Source organism: Carcharodon carcharias, chromosome 7 (genome assembly GCF_017639515.1).
Source record: "Carcharodon carcharias isolate sCarCar2 chromosome 7, sCarCar2.pri, whole genome shotgun sequence".
NCBI lineage: Eukaryota > Metazoa > Chordata > Chondrichthyes > Lamniformes > Lamnidae > Carcharodon > Carcharodon carcharias.
In genome coordinates this window covers 29,134,269-29,149,206 of record NC_054473.1, presented here as the reverse complement: position 1 = coordinate 29,149,206, position 14,938 = coordinate 29,134,269, and the positions used below count along the sequence as shown (strand labels likewise).

The window sequence follows — 14,938 nt, the reverse complement described above, 5'->3', positions numbered from 1 at the left end:
TCACAGGAAGGAAGCTTTCAATGCTCATTCTAGACCAGATAAAGGACATTTTAATAACCTTCTTTACCATCCAATTACACATTCGAAACTAACTTCAATTAAACTAGGAATAGTAAACTTTGTTAATTTTGAGAATTACTAGACCTTTCATTAAAATCACAATATTTAAAATAATGACAGTGACCCTCACTGTTTTTTCAATTTTTGTTATTACTGGAGTCTTCCCTGATTAATCTCATGGGTTGCATGTCTCCACCATGCACCACATGGTGGACAGAACTTCCCGAGGCCCCTTGTCTTGTAAGTTAATGGACAGAAGCATTTTAGCAAGGCATCATGCTGATTTGGAGGCCAGTGGGACAGAGCCCTCAGAAAGCTCTGCCCGTTATTTAGGTAAATTATCCAGTGAAACCGTTCTTTTAAAAAGAGTCAAGTGATACCGTTTTAGCAAAAACATTTAGGTCTGAATGCGGGATTTTTAATTTTCATATATCGTTTAAATTTGAAATGCACTGTGGCAGCGTTATCATAGGGTTGTTTATAGGAAATCAGACAATGTGCTGTTTTGTAATGATACCAGGTAAAGTACAAATATATTTAACCATACCAGTCCCTTTAAAGTCAGAGGGCAGAATTTTATGAGTCTGTGAATGGGGGTTGGGCCCGCTCGCCAGCATGTAAAATGACGCGTGGTGACGTTGGGGAGAACTCTTGACATCACTGTGTTCGATTTAAATTTTCAGGAAAGTGGGAGCGCAGCAAAATCAGCTGCCCACCCGCCAACCTGTCAATGGCCAATTGAGGCCATTGACAGGGTCAATTAAGCAATGAAAGGATCTGCCTGTCCAACCTTAAGGTTGGTGGGCAGGCCAGGAGGCCCGGCGGCAACTAGAAAAATCATGAAACCTCGTCTATGAGTGGGATGAAGTTTCATGTAGGCTTTAAAAATTTTTAATAAAGATTGTATAAAAATTATGGACATGTCCCAACTCATGTGACAGTGTCACATGAAGGGATATGTAAGGGAAATTTTATTTTTGTATTTTTGTCTTTTTTACATTTACAGACTGCACTTAGCCTCAGGGAAATGAGTGCACTCTTTCGTGCGCATGCTAGAAAGAGCGCACTCTTGATTTTGGGATCCCCCCCCCCCCCCACCTGCACAGGGAACGCATATCGCTTCTGTGCAGACTTCACGCTGAGTGGGCCTTAATTGGCCCGCCCACGTAAAATGGCGCTGTGCCTCTGATCGGGATCGCCAATCGGAAGTGCGCTCATACATGCCCGCCCATCAACTTCCCACCCCCGACGGGGGGAAAATTCAGCCCAGAAAGTTTAACTTCTGTGAATAAAAAATCCTGGCCAGGATTTCACAGCCGCGCCAAGGCGTGTCTCCCCCCGGCAGATACGCTGTGCCATCTAAAACTCCATTCAGCTTGGCGGGACCATACTATCCCGTGGGGTGGGCGGGGCCATAGAATCCTGGCCCCTGAATCAGTTAGGGATTAACTGTTGTTTGCAAGGGAATTTTGAAGATTTCTTTGTAAATTTTCAGCTCTCGCTCTGAAGAAACTATCTGAAATGACTGCACTCTTGTAGACATATATTTCTGATGCTCCCAGATGCAGAGTTGATTTTTAACTTTTGGTGAGAAACCAGTAGCTAATGGGCTGGAAAAGGCCAATGCCATTCCAAGGTCTTCATTTGCATCAATCTAATAAGTTGCACATACTAAAAGTGCTCCAGCGCAACTCACTGGACGGGCAGGGCATTACAGTAGTTATTTCCTATGTGGCATCAGCTGGCTGAGGCTGTGGGGAATGACATGCAAGGACTGGTAGCAGACAGGAGTGTTTTAGTGGGGCCTTTAAGTTCCACTGCTCAATGCCAACAAAAAGGGTGGAACTGCATGGTAGCACACTCTATTTGTCCATCAGATTTTCAGTCGGAGTCTGATATATTTCATAGGATGCCAATATTCATAATAAGAGTGAAAGAGATGGGCACTCTGGCAGCCAAGCCAAAGGCTCTTACTAAAATGGTGATGGCCGGAATGCAGCATAAACATGGCAGTAAGTGACCCGATTACATTTTTGACCTGCTACTGTCCCATTTACACTGAGTGATTGCAGTTAAACTTGGCTCTGTGATGTCCAGAATGTCATAAATATCCATTAAAATAATATTTTTATATAGAGACGCTGTAGGTTGCATTGTTTCAATTTCAGCGGAGCCAAAATCATAGTCAGATAACCACAGCAGCAAAATGTTACAGTGTATCTGTCACTTTTTCAGTTAGAAATCAGCTTAAACCTAGAAACTTCATACTTAATACAGCTTCATGAAATTTATTGCAATTTACCTGGGTAATGTTTGAGAGTCCAATCAAATATGAAATAACACAGACCACAGCAATGAAAATTTCTCTTCTTCCTCGTAACAATTTGGGAAACTCATCCACCAAAGCTGTTATAAAGCCTTCTACTGTGCAAAACTGAAAATTAATAAGTATTGCAAATGAATGTCAGTTTATTTTTCTGTTAGATTAGGTAAGCTTTTGTTTGTAAACTGAAAGAGCTCAATTATAAATGCAAAAGCTTATTTACAAAAATAAAATAAAATGTATAAACTTATGCATTCCCTATTATCAAATCAGTAATCATTGTAACTTCTTGACAGCACCGTATTCAGAAGTTAGTCAATAATCTGAAGACGATGCATTTTACAAGTGGCAGGGTCCTAATCAAAGATAGAGAATAGCTTTTGAGTGAAAACTGCTTCAGCCCCTTTCCAATGGCTGCCTTTTGCTTTCTTCATGCTTTGACCTAATTTTGATTTTAAATTTATTTTCCTCTTTTGTTTCCATTGAGTGTCAGTCTGTTCTCTGAATAAATTTGCAATCTTTTATATTACTCAACCTGTAAAATATTTTTCCTCTCTTTTCATCATCTTCTCCTTCTCTCACACAAGTCTTCATGGCTGTCCCACAAACAACCTCCAAACAAAATTATGGAAAGGCAAATTGGCCAAATAGTATTTTTACAATAAGTGTGGAGAAAAGTTCTGCAATAGTTTTTTCATGTTAATGCATGTGTTTACACTTGTATATGTAAGTCAACACCCTGTTGTCATTTGCCTACTGTTCTTTAAATTTGTACATTGAGCTCCATGACTTCTGGAAATCTGACTCTGTGACTGGATGCAGAGAGGTGAATAACAGAAACTCAAGGTGATTTGCTCTTCAGCCTAGTGGTAATGTATCTAACCTTCACTCAACTTCTCCACCTGTTAGCACACCTGAGTTTGGGAACTCACTATGTGCAGAGTGGCATATGCAAGTTTGCATCTTACTACTCCAATATATGCTGAGCATGTTGGTATATGAACCTATAGCTGAAGAAACAAAGTACATGGTTCAGCAAGATCAACATTGAACTGTCTTACAGTAATAATGTTGAAAGAAGAAAATGTCTCCCCTCAAATTCTATCTTTTAAATATTTATTAGTTGTTTTTAATAAAATATATTTACCTCAAAACCTGGGGACAAATCAATTTTCTAATCTGTTTTGCAGCAAAATCATCCAGGGCAGTGTGCCCCAGAATGTCTTCACTTTCCTATGTGAATATTGGCAAATGTTACAAAAAAGTAATTGTCTGCTGCAGTCACTCTTGTTGTTAAATGTTGACCACACTGCTGCATTTGCCATCTGCCAAACCCATCTTCTTATCTTACATGGAACCCTTCTCAGCCTGTGCACCGAGCATGAATTTATTTAGACGGTTTTACAGTGCATTTTTTTCATTGGAAGCTTACATTGTGAATAGAACAATTCTTCACACTGGCATATTTAGACAGCCTAACTTGGACTACCGTTGACACACAAAACATTGATTTTACTAAGAAATGCGATTTTTATTACAGCACTTCATCCTAGAGCTTGCAGCAAGAACACAGCCAGGGGTAATCAGCAGTGTTACCCATAGCAACAGGAGGCTGTCCAGTGCTGATGTGTTGCTGAGGCAAGGCTTGGATATGTCTGCACCTGTCAGACACAATCAGTAAAGGCATTTTTGGTATTTATCCCCCTAAATCATTAGATTCACATAGAATATTTCGAGCAAATGGCAGGATTCATCTCTGGTTAAACCTACCGGCTCTATAAATGTAGAGTTGTAATTCTGTATTGTAGTATAAAATGTAATTAACTTGTTTTTGCTTAAGTGTAATGTGAAATGCATGTTTCGCTGTAAGTCTAACAGTTCAAATTTGTTCAAACAGCATAATTTTTGAACGTTTAACTATATTGAACACATTTTAAATGTTATTAGTAACAGCTGTTCAGAAAATATGTACAAGTATCCTTGTTGCACCATTTTTATTTTCTTTTAAAAATGTAATGAATTAATGCAATTAATCAAAAAAAGAACTACCTGACAATTAATGCAATTTAAAAGTGAACAACCGACAATTTTTATTACTGATCTATCAGATAAAATAAAACATAAAGGGCTAAAACTAGAGCTTACCTGGCTGTCAATCCCAAGCATAAGTAACATTGAAAAGAAAAGAATAGACCATAATGGAGATATTGGTAATTGTGTCACTGCCTCAGGGTATGCCAAAAAAGCCAGGCCAGGTCCTTAGAAAAGAAAAAAAGATCAAGTATTATCTGTCTTATTTTCAAGAGCAAACATGGATAATATTAAAAATGTTGTAATATAATTCAATTAAGCTAATTTTCACTATTAAAAGGAATACACTATTAAAAGAGCTAAAAGCATTAAAAAGCATTCAGTGAGAAAATATTATCCATGCACAGACCATGTACAGGTTTATGATCAAGACTCAACCCATTAAAATGCTGCAAAGTTCATATTAATCAAAGTGGTGTTAATCTCCAGAAAAGCTAACAAATTTTATATCCCATAATACTTTTCCTTGGCTTTTTGGCTATTTTCTAGGCACATAAAATTGAGGTAGTTTTCAAAACATCTCATATGACATATTTCAAATGGTTGTGAGGAGAATTCACATGCATAAGTGTTCTACAACTGGAAAAGTGAGTGAGAGTTCTACAACTGATTGGATATTGCACCTCATTCAAATACCTTTTCTCTAAAGGAAAGCATGACTCTGTACATTGACTGGCCACCATTACATTAGGACCTGTCTGAATTCAACACTGTATTTTATGTGCACGAAATATACATTCAATTTGACAGATTTAATGAGCATACAATATTGGCAATCTAACTGTAATAACGATGATGATTGCAAGAGTATTAGTCTCAGATCTGTAGCCTAAGGTTTTTAGGTCCTCCCAAAAGCATAGCAATAAAAACTAGTATCTGGACATTCCAACTTCAGATTTTGTTCTTCTGTTCTTGCTTGATCTTCTAGTTTGGTCATCAAGGGAGTGTTTCTCTTCATGTAACTCATTTTAAGAAGTCTGCTATATGGCATTTTCATATCTCATTTACATTTACAGCAACATGTGGTCAATGCTGGCTGTTGCTTCCCTGATGAAGATGTCAGTGTTGAATCTCAGCATATAATTGACCATGAAGAATGGTGTCAGAATATTGCACACGAAACTTCTCCAGTTCATTGTGGTGGTTATAACTATGCAATTGTTGTGCAATTCAAGTGCAGCGACTTTACACCTAGCAGCATGATGAACTTTAATTTTCATTTTCAACCTAATGTCATGTTGACTCTAAAAGTTCTCCATTTCTATAGACTTGCCCTTTAGATATGGCTGCAAATTTCCAAGCCTATTATCCAACTACTGGTCTACCCCAGACAAGGAAATGTCACAGATTTCAGTGTGGTACTCTTAATGTTGATGGAGGTTGGAGAGTCCGTGTCCTGGACACAGGCAGATAGATCGCTTCCAGCTTCCTCAGGTTGATTATAAGGCTAAATCATTTCACAGTTATTTTGTAAAACAGTCCCTAGTGGCCAGCAAATTGTCTTTTGTGTGAGTGACAGTATGTGCAATGACCCCGGAAAAGTTCTTCCTCTTCAGTGGCATAATGAAGAGCTCACGTCACAAGAGTAGATTTTGGGAATGGTTCCTTTTGGGAGCGAAATTCGTTTAAAGTTAGAGGAACAAATATTTCTGCTATCCTTGAGAATTTAGAAGATGAGAGAAGGTAGCACATTCAGTAAAGAAGTGCAAAAGGTACTCCCAAACTCAGAAATGGGCATGACGTTTTATCAATGAAGTTCAAATACCAAGCCATCGGAAATCTCTTTTAGAGGGCAGGCATCAGGGAAAAAATAATGTCTTGTATACAATATCAGATATTCACTAGCATCATTCAGGAATGGCATGAAAGATGTGACCCATACTTTTATTGTTACAATAAGGTCAAGGTAGGTCTAAATCTGTACATTAGCGATGAATTTACCCTGCAAAACAGCATAGGCATGGGATTAACATACCTGAAGCAGCCACGTCCGCTATTGATCTTTTTGTCACATGGGCCATGAAGCCCACGATAGAGAAAATGACAAAACCGGCAAACATACTGGTGGTGGAATTTATACAGCAGACGATAATTGAGTCCCTGAAATAAGGAGAGAAAAGAAACATTGCTTTTGTCTCTAGAGCATGTAATGTTACTGAATTATTTTGGGGGCAGCAACAATGTAGCACCAACACGTAAATCCATGGAGTAGTGGGACTTGGATCCCTGCTTATGATTCAGCAAACTATTGAGTTGCTGACATTTAATAGGAACATTTAGTGGAGGAAAACAATTTCTCAATGGGTCAGGAGTAAAATGGATGAATCTCAACAACAAGCGGCCCCTATGCACCTTCAAGCAGTTGGTAATGGCATTGACAAAGGCTGGGGAAGCAGATCAGTTTCTTGTCTTCTCTAATGCAGTTTACTCATGATCTAGTTTGAGTTTATTTGTGAGGTGGATACAAATAACTTTACATGATTTCAAACCACAAATGTTGACTGACTTCTATCGGGGTCTCCATTTGTGTCAATGGAACAACTTGGAGAAAGTAAAGGCACAGCCACATCCAGCAATGGGTAGCACAGGAGTGAGAACCAACCCCAAATGACTGATCTAATTTTGAAGTGAGCATCATAATAAGCCACCTCTTTACAACACTATTGCCAAACAAGGCATTGATGTGCATTAAACATTGATTTTAAAGGTTAGGTTCCCTCAATTTAAATCAAAAACATGCTCAACAGTCTTTAATCTTGCCAATACGAACAAGTGACATAGTCCAGCTGGTTTTAATGAAATGAGAAAATCCTTTTTTAATGGATCAAACCATACCAAAATTGGGGACTTGGATTTAACCTTGCTGTATTATAGGAAAGATATGATTGCACTACAGAGGATACAGAGAGATTTACAAGGATATTGCCTGGGTTGAAGAGTTTTAATTATGAGGAAAAATTGAATACACTAGGGTTGTTTTCTATGGAACAGAGGAGGCTAACGGAAGAACTAATTGAAGTGTATAAAATTATGGGTGGTTTATATAGAATGGATGGGAAGGCTCTATTTGCCTTGGTTGATAGATCCATAACCAGGGGGCCTAGATTTAGGTTAAGAGCTAAGAGGTTTTGAGGGGATTTGAGGAAATATTGACAGAGGGTGGTGGGGATCTGGAACTCGCTGCCTGAGAGGGTGGTAGGGTCAGAAACCCTCCTAACATTTAAAGAGTACTTGGATATGCACTTGAAGCACCTTAACCTACAAGACTATGGACAGAGAGCTGAAAAGTGGGATTTGGCTAGACAGCTGCTTGCTGGCTGGCATCGGCACAATGGGCTGAATGGTCTCCTGTGCTATAAATTTCTACAATTCAATTCTGTACATCATTAATGGAACTCAGACAATAATTAATTCAAATGACTTATTCCCAAAGGATAAATGATTCATCAGACCTTTGGATGAAAAGCATTGTAATCGGGAGGTACTCCCCTCCGTAGGAATAATGGGAGTGGGGTGGGGGAGGGGAGGGGGAGAGGGTTTGCATAATGGGGGTTAGAGATGAGTGCAAAATATTCATCTGAATGACAAATTCGAATGACTGCAAAGAAAGTAAATTAAAGTTGGTGAGGTATATACATGGTATCTGAGGTGATGGGTCCCAAGATTGCGTTGACTACCAACAGAGCGGGAAACGTACTCAAAAAGGAAAGCATTGCAGGACAATGGGAGAAGAACACGGCAAAGGGATGGCTCTTTCAAAGGGCTGGCATGGATACGGTGGGCCGAACGACCTCCTTCTGTGCTGCGTGATTCTGTATTTTTTTCTGGGAAAGAATACTGTCAGTATAATATGCGATTTATAACAATGACAGCTGTAGGGGTGTGTTACCTGTAAACATTATTGTGAAAGGTGTTGTAGCTTCCAAGCGCCACCAGAGAGCCAAGTCCCAAGCCGTATGAGAAAAATATCTGTGTAGCTGCATCCAGCCATACCTGTGAGAGAAATGGTCGAGATGGTGCACAGTAATTAAAGTGGCTTCGTTTCCCTCTTTATAAGAGAGCTAAACATCAAGATTGCTGCTAACATACCTCTGAATCTGAAAGGCGGCTGAAATCGGGGGTTATGTAAAACAGAATTCCTTCACGGGCCCCAGGCAGTGTCACTCCACGGAAAAACAAGATAAGAAGCATAACATAGGGGTAGATTGCAGAAAAATAAACTACCTGTGAAAAGACACGGAGCGTTTAGGAAGATCGTGGTAATTTTTTATCTACTTTATCGATATCAGGATTAGATTAAAAACTATTGGTATTATAGATTTTTAATACATTATTTTTTCAAAGGATTAATACTAATAGATTCGTGCAATAAAATATGCTAATTAAGTATAAGTCCTGGTTGTCAGATGTTCACATCTTTGGTGTGATGTTCTGAGCAGCATATAACATCTTCAAAGTTTTAATTGTCTCGTGAAGCCTTTATTAGATTCCTGCCACTATTAATTCCAACGAGACCGTTGTAATTTCATTGGGAAGGCAGGCCTTAGGTCTACCGGATAGGGAAAAGTTGGAATTATATAAATTATACAACTTGCATCCGTTAATATGTATGATGGTGATGATAGGGGATCATGGATGGTTGGAGCGTGAGGCTGTGAAAATGGATGTCCGTATTTTTGCAGACCCCGAGACCATTGCTCATCAGTAGCTACTTTTGACGGCTGTGGGGAGCTTGCCCACCTCTGAGTTGGAAGCTCCAGGTTCCAGTGCCCCTGGGGGATTTGATGGCCAGTGCGTAACTGGCTAAGCAGGTTAATGATCAAATTGCAAATCCAGGTCGTAAGGGCAGGAGAGACACCTGGCCAGCCGAAAGCAACAGCAAACCACTGCAGTACTGGCCAAGCATGACCACGGGCCAATCTTAGGGCACGGTGCCTGGAGTGGGAGATGTCCTTTATCTGTTGTGTAAAGAATGATTACGGTTGGAGGTGGTGAGGCCACAAAAAAAGTCCTTTGAACTAACAGGGAAATGGAAAGAATGCCGTTTTGGTTTGCTCTAGTGAAAAGCCAGCACAAGCACCATGGGCCGAATGGCGTCTTTCAGCACCAAATATATATCTGGTCCATGTTACAAACCATTACCAAAAACAGATAGGAGGTAATGAGGGGACATCCTAACGTCATGTGATTTCAACTAGTTTCATGCCGCTGGACTAACCATGCTCGAGAATTGTTCTCTAAGGAATGAGTTTACCTTTCCCGTCCAGCTGACACCTTTCCAAATACAGAAATACACAAGAACCCAGGCGATGGCCAGTGTTATTGCAAGAGGCGGTCGGATTTGTCCAGGCTCATCCAATCCATCTGTTAACTGGTGCATGTTTCGTCTGTGGATATAGTTATGTGTTCCTCAATAACATGTTTCATCCTTGACCTAGCATTTTTCTTAAAGTAAACTTTAAATTGGTAACAAAAAAAAAACACCCCGAAAAATCCAAAGAGGTAAAAGCCATCTTACTCCCAGAATTCCACGATTGGGCTGGTGAGGTTAGTTGCATTGGTCATGCTGTAGTTTGAGAAACAGTTCTCTGTGTTCCATGGATTACCGCAACTTTGCCAGGGAAGATCCTGTTTACGAAACGTTAGAATTGATTTTTTTTGTTTGTTTTTCAACAACGCGCCATTTACATGTTCACCAATTAATCTTCATTGCTTGTAGCTTTTATTTGCCAGTTCAATCCAAACCCGCCATATGATTACAGTTATCATATATGTGATACTTCCCCCTCCAGTTGTCACTCACTATATATTAATTCAGGGTGGCGGAGTGTTTAGCTGTGTTCGAGAATGAGAATATGGTTACGTTAACACCAAGTGAACTTTTTTTTAGAGCCAAGGGAGCTTAACTCGCGCTCAAAGAGAAGCAGAAACAACTTACTGATGTGAAAGAATTATACAAGTAATAAATGGCCCAAGCAATTATGACGACGTAGTAGATGTTTAGCCAGAAAGAGAGGACTGCTGCTGCGAGACCCACGCCTGTAAACAGAAGACATATCGAGAAACCCGAAATGTTAAACCGAGCAGGTGAATACAACAGGTTGTGCCATTCATCCCTACAGTGTGGAGCGCGTTAACACAGGCGGCCGCGCCTGACAAGGGCTTCCAGGGAAGACTTTATGAAATGCAAAGTGAAATACACAGTGTTACTGGCACCTGAGATACCTCCTGTGAAGCTGGTTGGCTTCTTCTTCAACTTGGAAAAATTCAAACTACATTGGCTCCAACGATTGCAATGACACTCGGACTGATGTGCCACTGAGATATTAACATTAATACTTTGTGTGTGGATTTCATAACAGCTCCTTCATAATAAATCCATGACAGTGGCTGTAAACGATGGTGAAAGCATTACCACCGCCGCTCTTTGTAGAGAAATCGTTTTGAATTAGGTTAGAATGCCGTTATATAGAGAACAATCCTTCCCCCTTATATCAGGCAGGGAATAGCCATATACTGGATTTCCCAATGACATCGTTTTTGTTTTCCCTACACTGCGATCCGCTTAGAAATATGCGACGCTCCTGCTCTCGGTGCTGATTTAGACCATACCTTTGAACATTGGCGCCAGTTTCCAAATACCGAGCCCTCCGACAGATGTGTACTGGCCCAGAGAGCATTCCAGGAGGAAGATTGGCATCCCAGCGAAGATCAGCGTCAAGAAGTAGGGAATGAGAAAGGCCCCTTTGGAGAACAAGGAACGGCACGTTAGGAATTGATGGGGAATAGGCAGCCTCTCAAAATCCAGGAGAACTGGCAAGATCCAGATACTTGATGAATAGTCTCATATGTAAAGTACATGTAAAGGGTTGGTCATGCCACCAATATACCTTAATCACCGCGTTAAAATGTGTTGCATTACTACTTTTCTCGGACTTAAAAGAATGCACTCGGTTAGAAAATATAAGTCTAATTGGATATACACCTGGATTTCACTATTCCAATTTCACATGTAAAATTGATGCAGTAATTTGTTGGGAATATTTTATCTCAGTATATTTGCATAGGGCTTTGATAATTAAGGTACAAGTGACTCTAGTTTTTAAAAATTCGAATCCACGAAAGATGCGATATTTCGGCATATGTTTGTTTAAAGTATTTGGTTTATTTAGAAAGTGTATTGTGAAATGAAAAGTTCTTTTTTTACCTCCGCCGTTTTTCCCACAAAGATAAGGAAACCTCCACACATTTCCCAGACCAATTGCATAGCCAATACAGGACAGCAGAAAGTCAAATTTTCCTCCCCATTTCTCCCGCTCGGGGATGGCTCTAGTCTTTTGCACCTTCACCACCAGAGTTTTCGGTTTATCGTTCGAGGTGGGGGCGTCGTGCAGCTCGGTGGAAATTTGCCCGTCGGGGGTTTTTGCCCCGTTGGTCGCCATACCTTTGAGTTTGGGCGCCGAGCGTCTGGGGGTTGGTCGGAAATTTTCAGCACCAGACCACGTGGAAAGCAGCTTCGCGGTTCTGTGTGAGCAGGTACAGGTGAGAAAATATAGAAACGAACGGAGACGACTTCGGATCGGCAGCCGGACGTGGCCGGTTGTGGAATGGCTGAATTCGCAGCCAGATGTAGCCAGATGGGAGAGATGCTGGAAGAAGACAAGGAGATGCAAGGCTAGAGTTGGTAACGACAGAAACAGTCAAAGGCACGTGCTTTCACTCTGCCCTCGCTTTGCCTATATTGATGGCATTGGGACACATCCCCCTCATTTTAGAGTTTGCCTAAAAAAAACAGTAACCGTCGCTGTTCGATTCCGGAGCCCAATCCACCGTGAGCCTGAGGCCATCCTAACTATTCATTGTTTTCCAGTTCTTTACAAGAAAACCTTTTTCGGAAAAAAAAGAGGCGGTTTAACCTTTATTAAAGACAACGTGAAAATCTCACCCACGTTCACACAATCGCCTATCCCGGAACACATCCTCACAAATCTACTACTTCATGCCAATTAAATATTACCAAGAGTTCATTCGCGACAGAGCCCCGCTCCTCGGCGGGCACAATATAAACTGCATGCAGCAGACCTGTCGTCTCCTTAACCCATGTGCAGTCTTGTGCACATTGTCACAAAGTGATAGCGATCACATTTAAGCAGAGAGTCTAGCCGGAGCTGCATGGACAAGACGCCTCAAGCCCCGAGGTTTGCCCGTCAATCTGCTTATTCCTGATGTGTATAAAAATATCCCTTGTCGCTTTCAATTGATCATTGTAAAGATCGCCAGCATCTCCCACCCCCCCCCGCCCCCTCCCCCCCTCCCCCCCCTCCACCCCCCCCCCCCCCCCCCCCGCCCCTTCCCACGCTGAATTCCTGGAGAGGAAATCGTCAAGCGTCTTAACCCTAGCGTTTGGACTTAAAAACCTTAGCAATTGCCAGCAAACTCCCTTACAGCAGCACATTCTCACACACTAACAAGTTTCCCTCTCCCTCAGTGAAATCAATGTATAAAGGAAACTATCAGGTCGCGTTGTGGTTAGAATGGCTTCAAATCGGTGCGATTATTCGCTGCAAATCAGCCTGTTGGCCTCCTGCTACTTTGTCTCCCTCACTCTCTATTTTCACATAAATGACTGAAACAGTTCACTCTCTGCAAATGTTATATGGATCAAGCCGTCCACTTACTGTTCCAAAGCGTAGAGTGAGCCCGTGCCTACTGTCCGAACTTGCTCCTTCCTCTAGTCGAGTGGCAACTCTTGTGCTTTTTATTGTTCGTGTTAGCGAGCCCACGAGCGGAGAGCATTGGGCGCAGTGTCTGCCCACAGTGTGGCTCTGAGTGTGCGGCGTGTCTTGCTCAGCTTCGCCGTGCGGAGAGAAGGAGAAGGGGCAGGGAGCAGGAGGGATGAGGCTCCCGCGCAACTCGAATGCCTCCAGCGAGAGCGTAGCGTGCGGCGCCCAGCCTAATGCTCTCATCTACATAGCGTCAATGTCATCTCAAAGTCACATCCACTGAGATAGCAGTGGGCGTCGCTATACGGCCCCTTCCTTTTTACTCTGGCCTTTACACATTCTGGGTCCTATTGGCGTTTTCTATCCACTTTCAACAAGTTGACACCGTGTAGAGGTCAAACACATCCCAGTTGCTGGACTGGTCGAAAATGCCAAGTGGGAATTATTATCATTTCAATAGGCTGGCACGTTATTTTGAAGATTCAATTCTGAACACTTGGACGCACGATATAGGAACGTAAATCACTAGCATTTCTCAAGTAATGCCAGCAAGAAGAGCTAGAGGTTACTTTTAATTTGAATATTGCGATAAGCACGAACGCACGTTATCGACAACATTGCTGTTCAAAACACACAAATGTGAAGCCTCCACTATGCCTGCACTTCATTGGCTTCACACTGGACTTTTCAGAAGCCAAACCACTTTGTGAAAATGGATAATTAAAAGGGGGAAAAAATCACGCTTGTCCCGTCCCATTTCAAGTGTTAATCGTTACAACAAATTGTATTAACGACAAAGGGATAGGGATGGACACGGGGAGGTCAAAAGGGTTTAGGGAGTTTGACCAAGCTCAGTTTGAATGAAGGGATGGGACATGTTTTCCCGATTTCAGCACAGGGAAAGTTTCACTCAATATCAGAAAGCAAAAAAAAACACATCAAATCTCCCCATTGTAAAGGGGACGCCGCAGACCAGTTTTTAAATCAAGTTCTGCATGAAAAGCTCAAAGAATTCACTTCACCACAACCCACGATTTCAACTGCAGGCACAACTTAGAATCCTGGCAGCGTTAGATAAGGAGCACAGTCAATAGTAAGTGCTCTGGAGGTAAGAGATAAACTGAAAATAGTCTTTATAATCTTCTTAACTTGCACACGCCAAAGAAAAGGCCCCATTTCCCAAACTTCGGATCACGGTGCTTTGCTTTGGAGTTTAAATAAGTGGATCAACTTCTCGCCAGAGGGCACAGAAATGTTACTATGTGGTTTCAGCTATTCCGATGATAATTTCTATAGTCCTGGTAATAGAGCCACGAAACACGTTGCTCTTTGTCCCTATAACCCAGCCTTTACAAAATCATCTCTTTAATTAAACTTGTCTAAGTAAGACTGGACTAAAGATCGGGCATTCTGTAAATTCACGTTCCCAGTGTATCTAAATCTATGAGGGCAAGGAGCGAAAGTGAGGACTCAGCTGATTAAACGTATTGAAATCCTTAAGCATGTGACATACAGTAATCATATTTAATTTTATTTAAATATATTCTTGTTGAATGCGTAATTCGTTTGAATGACATTGTGATAACTGGCCATTTTGAAATGGTTAATATATCGTTTAAGATTCATAATTCATCAAGTGTAGGGTAGAGATTTAGAGGGGGCAGCGAATGGTTTCAGATGTTACAGCCGATTGGTAAAGTGACCAGTATCACTGTTCTGATACCGTTTCATATATATGATT

At 41.2% G+C, this 14,938-nt stretch overlaps 1 protein-coding gene across 1 annotated transcript in view; it reads right to left on the bottom strand.

The window, feature by feature from the left end:
* Positions 1–11,930, bottom strand: part of slc6a1b (solute carrier family 6 member 1b) — a 44,508-nt gene extending 32,578 nt beyond the window's left edge. The window contains exons 1-10 of the mRNA XM_041191248.1: positions 11,682–11,930; positions 11,087–11,218; positions 10,413–10,513; positions 9,993–10,102; positions 9,729–9,861; positions 8,564–8,698; positions 8,364–8,467; positions 6,450–6,574; positions 4,529–4,641; positions 2,363–2,494 (exon numbers count right to left, since the gene is read on the bottom strand). Of these exons, the coding sequence (XP_041047182.1) occupies positions 2,363–2,494; positions 4,529–4,641; positions 6,450–6,574; positions 8,364–8,467; positions 8,564–8,698; positions 9,729–9,861; positions 9,993–10,102; positions 10,413–10,513; positions 11,087–11,218; positions 11,682–11,916 (1,320 nt within the window). The 5' untranslated portion in view covers positions 11,917–11,930. The remainder of the gene's footprint in view (positions 1–2,362; positions 2,495–4,528; positions 4,642–6,449; positions 6,575–8,363; positions 8,468–8,563; positions 8,699–9,728; positions 9,862–9,992; positions 10,103–10,412; positions 10,514–11,086; positions 11,219–11,681) is intronic.
* Positions 11,931–14,938: the final 3,008 nt, after the last annotated feature.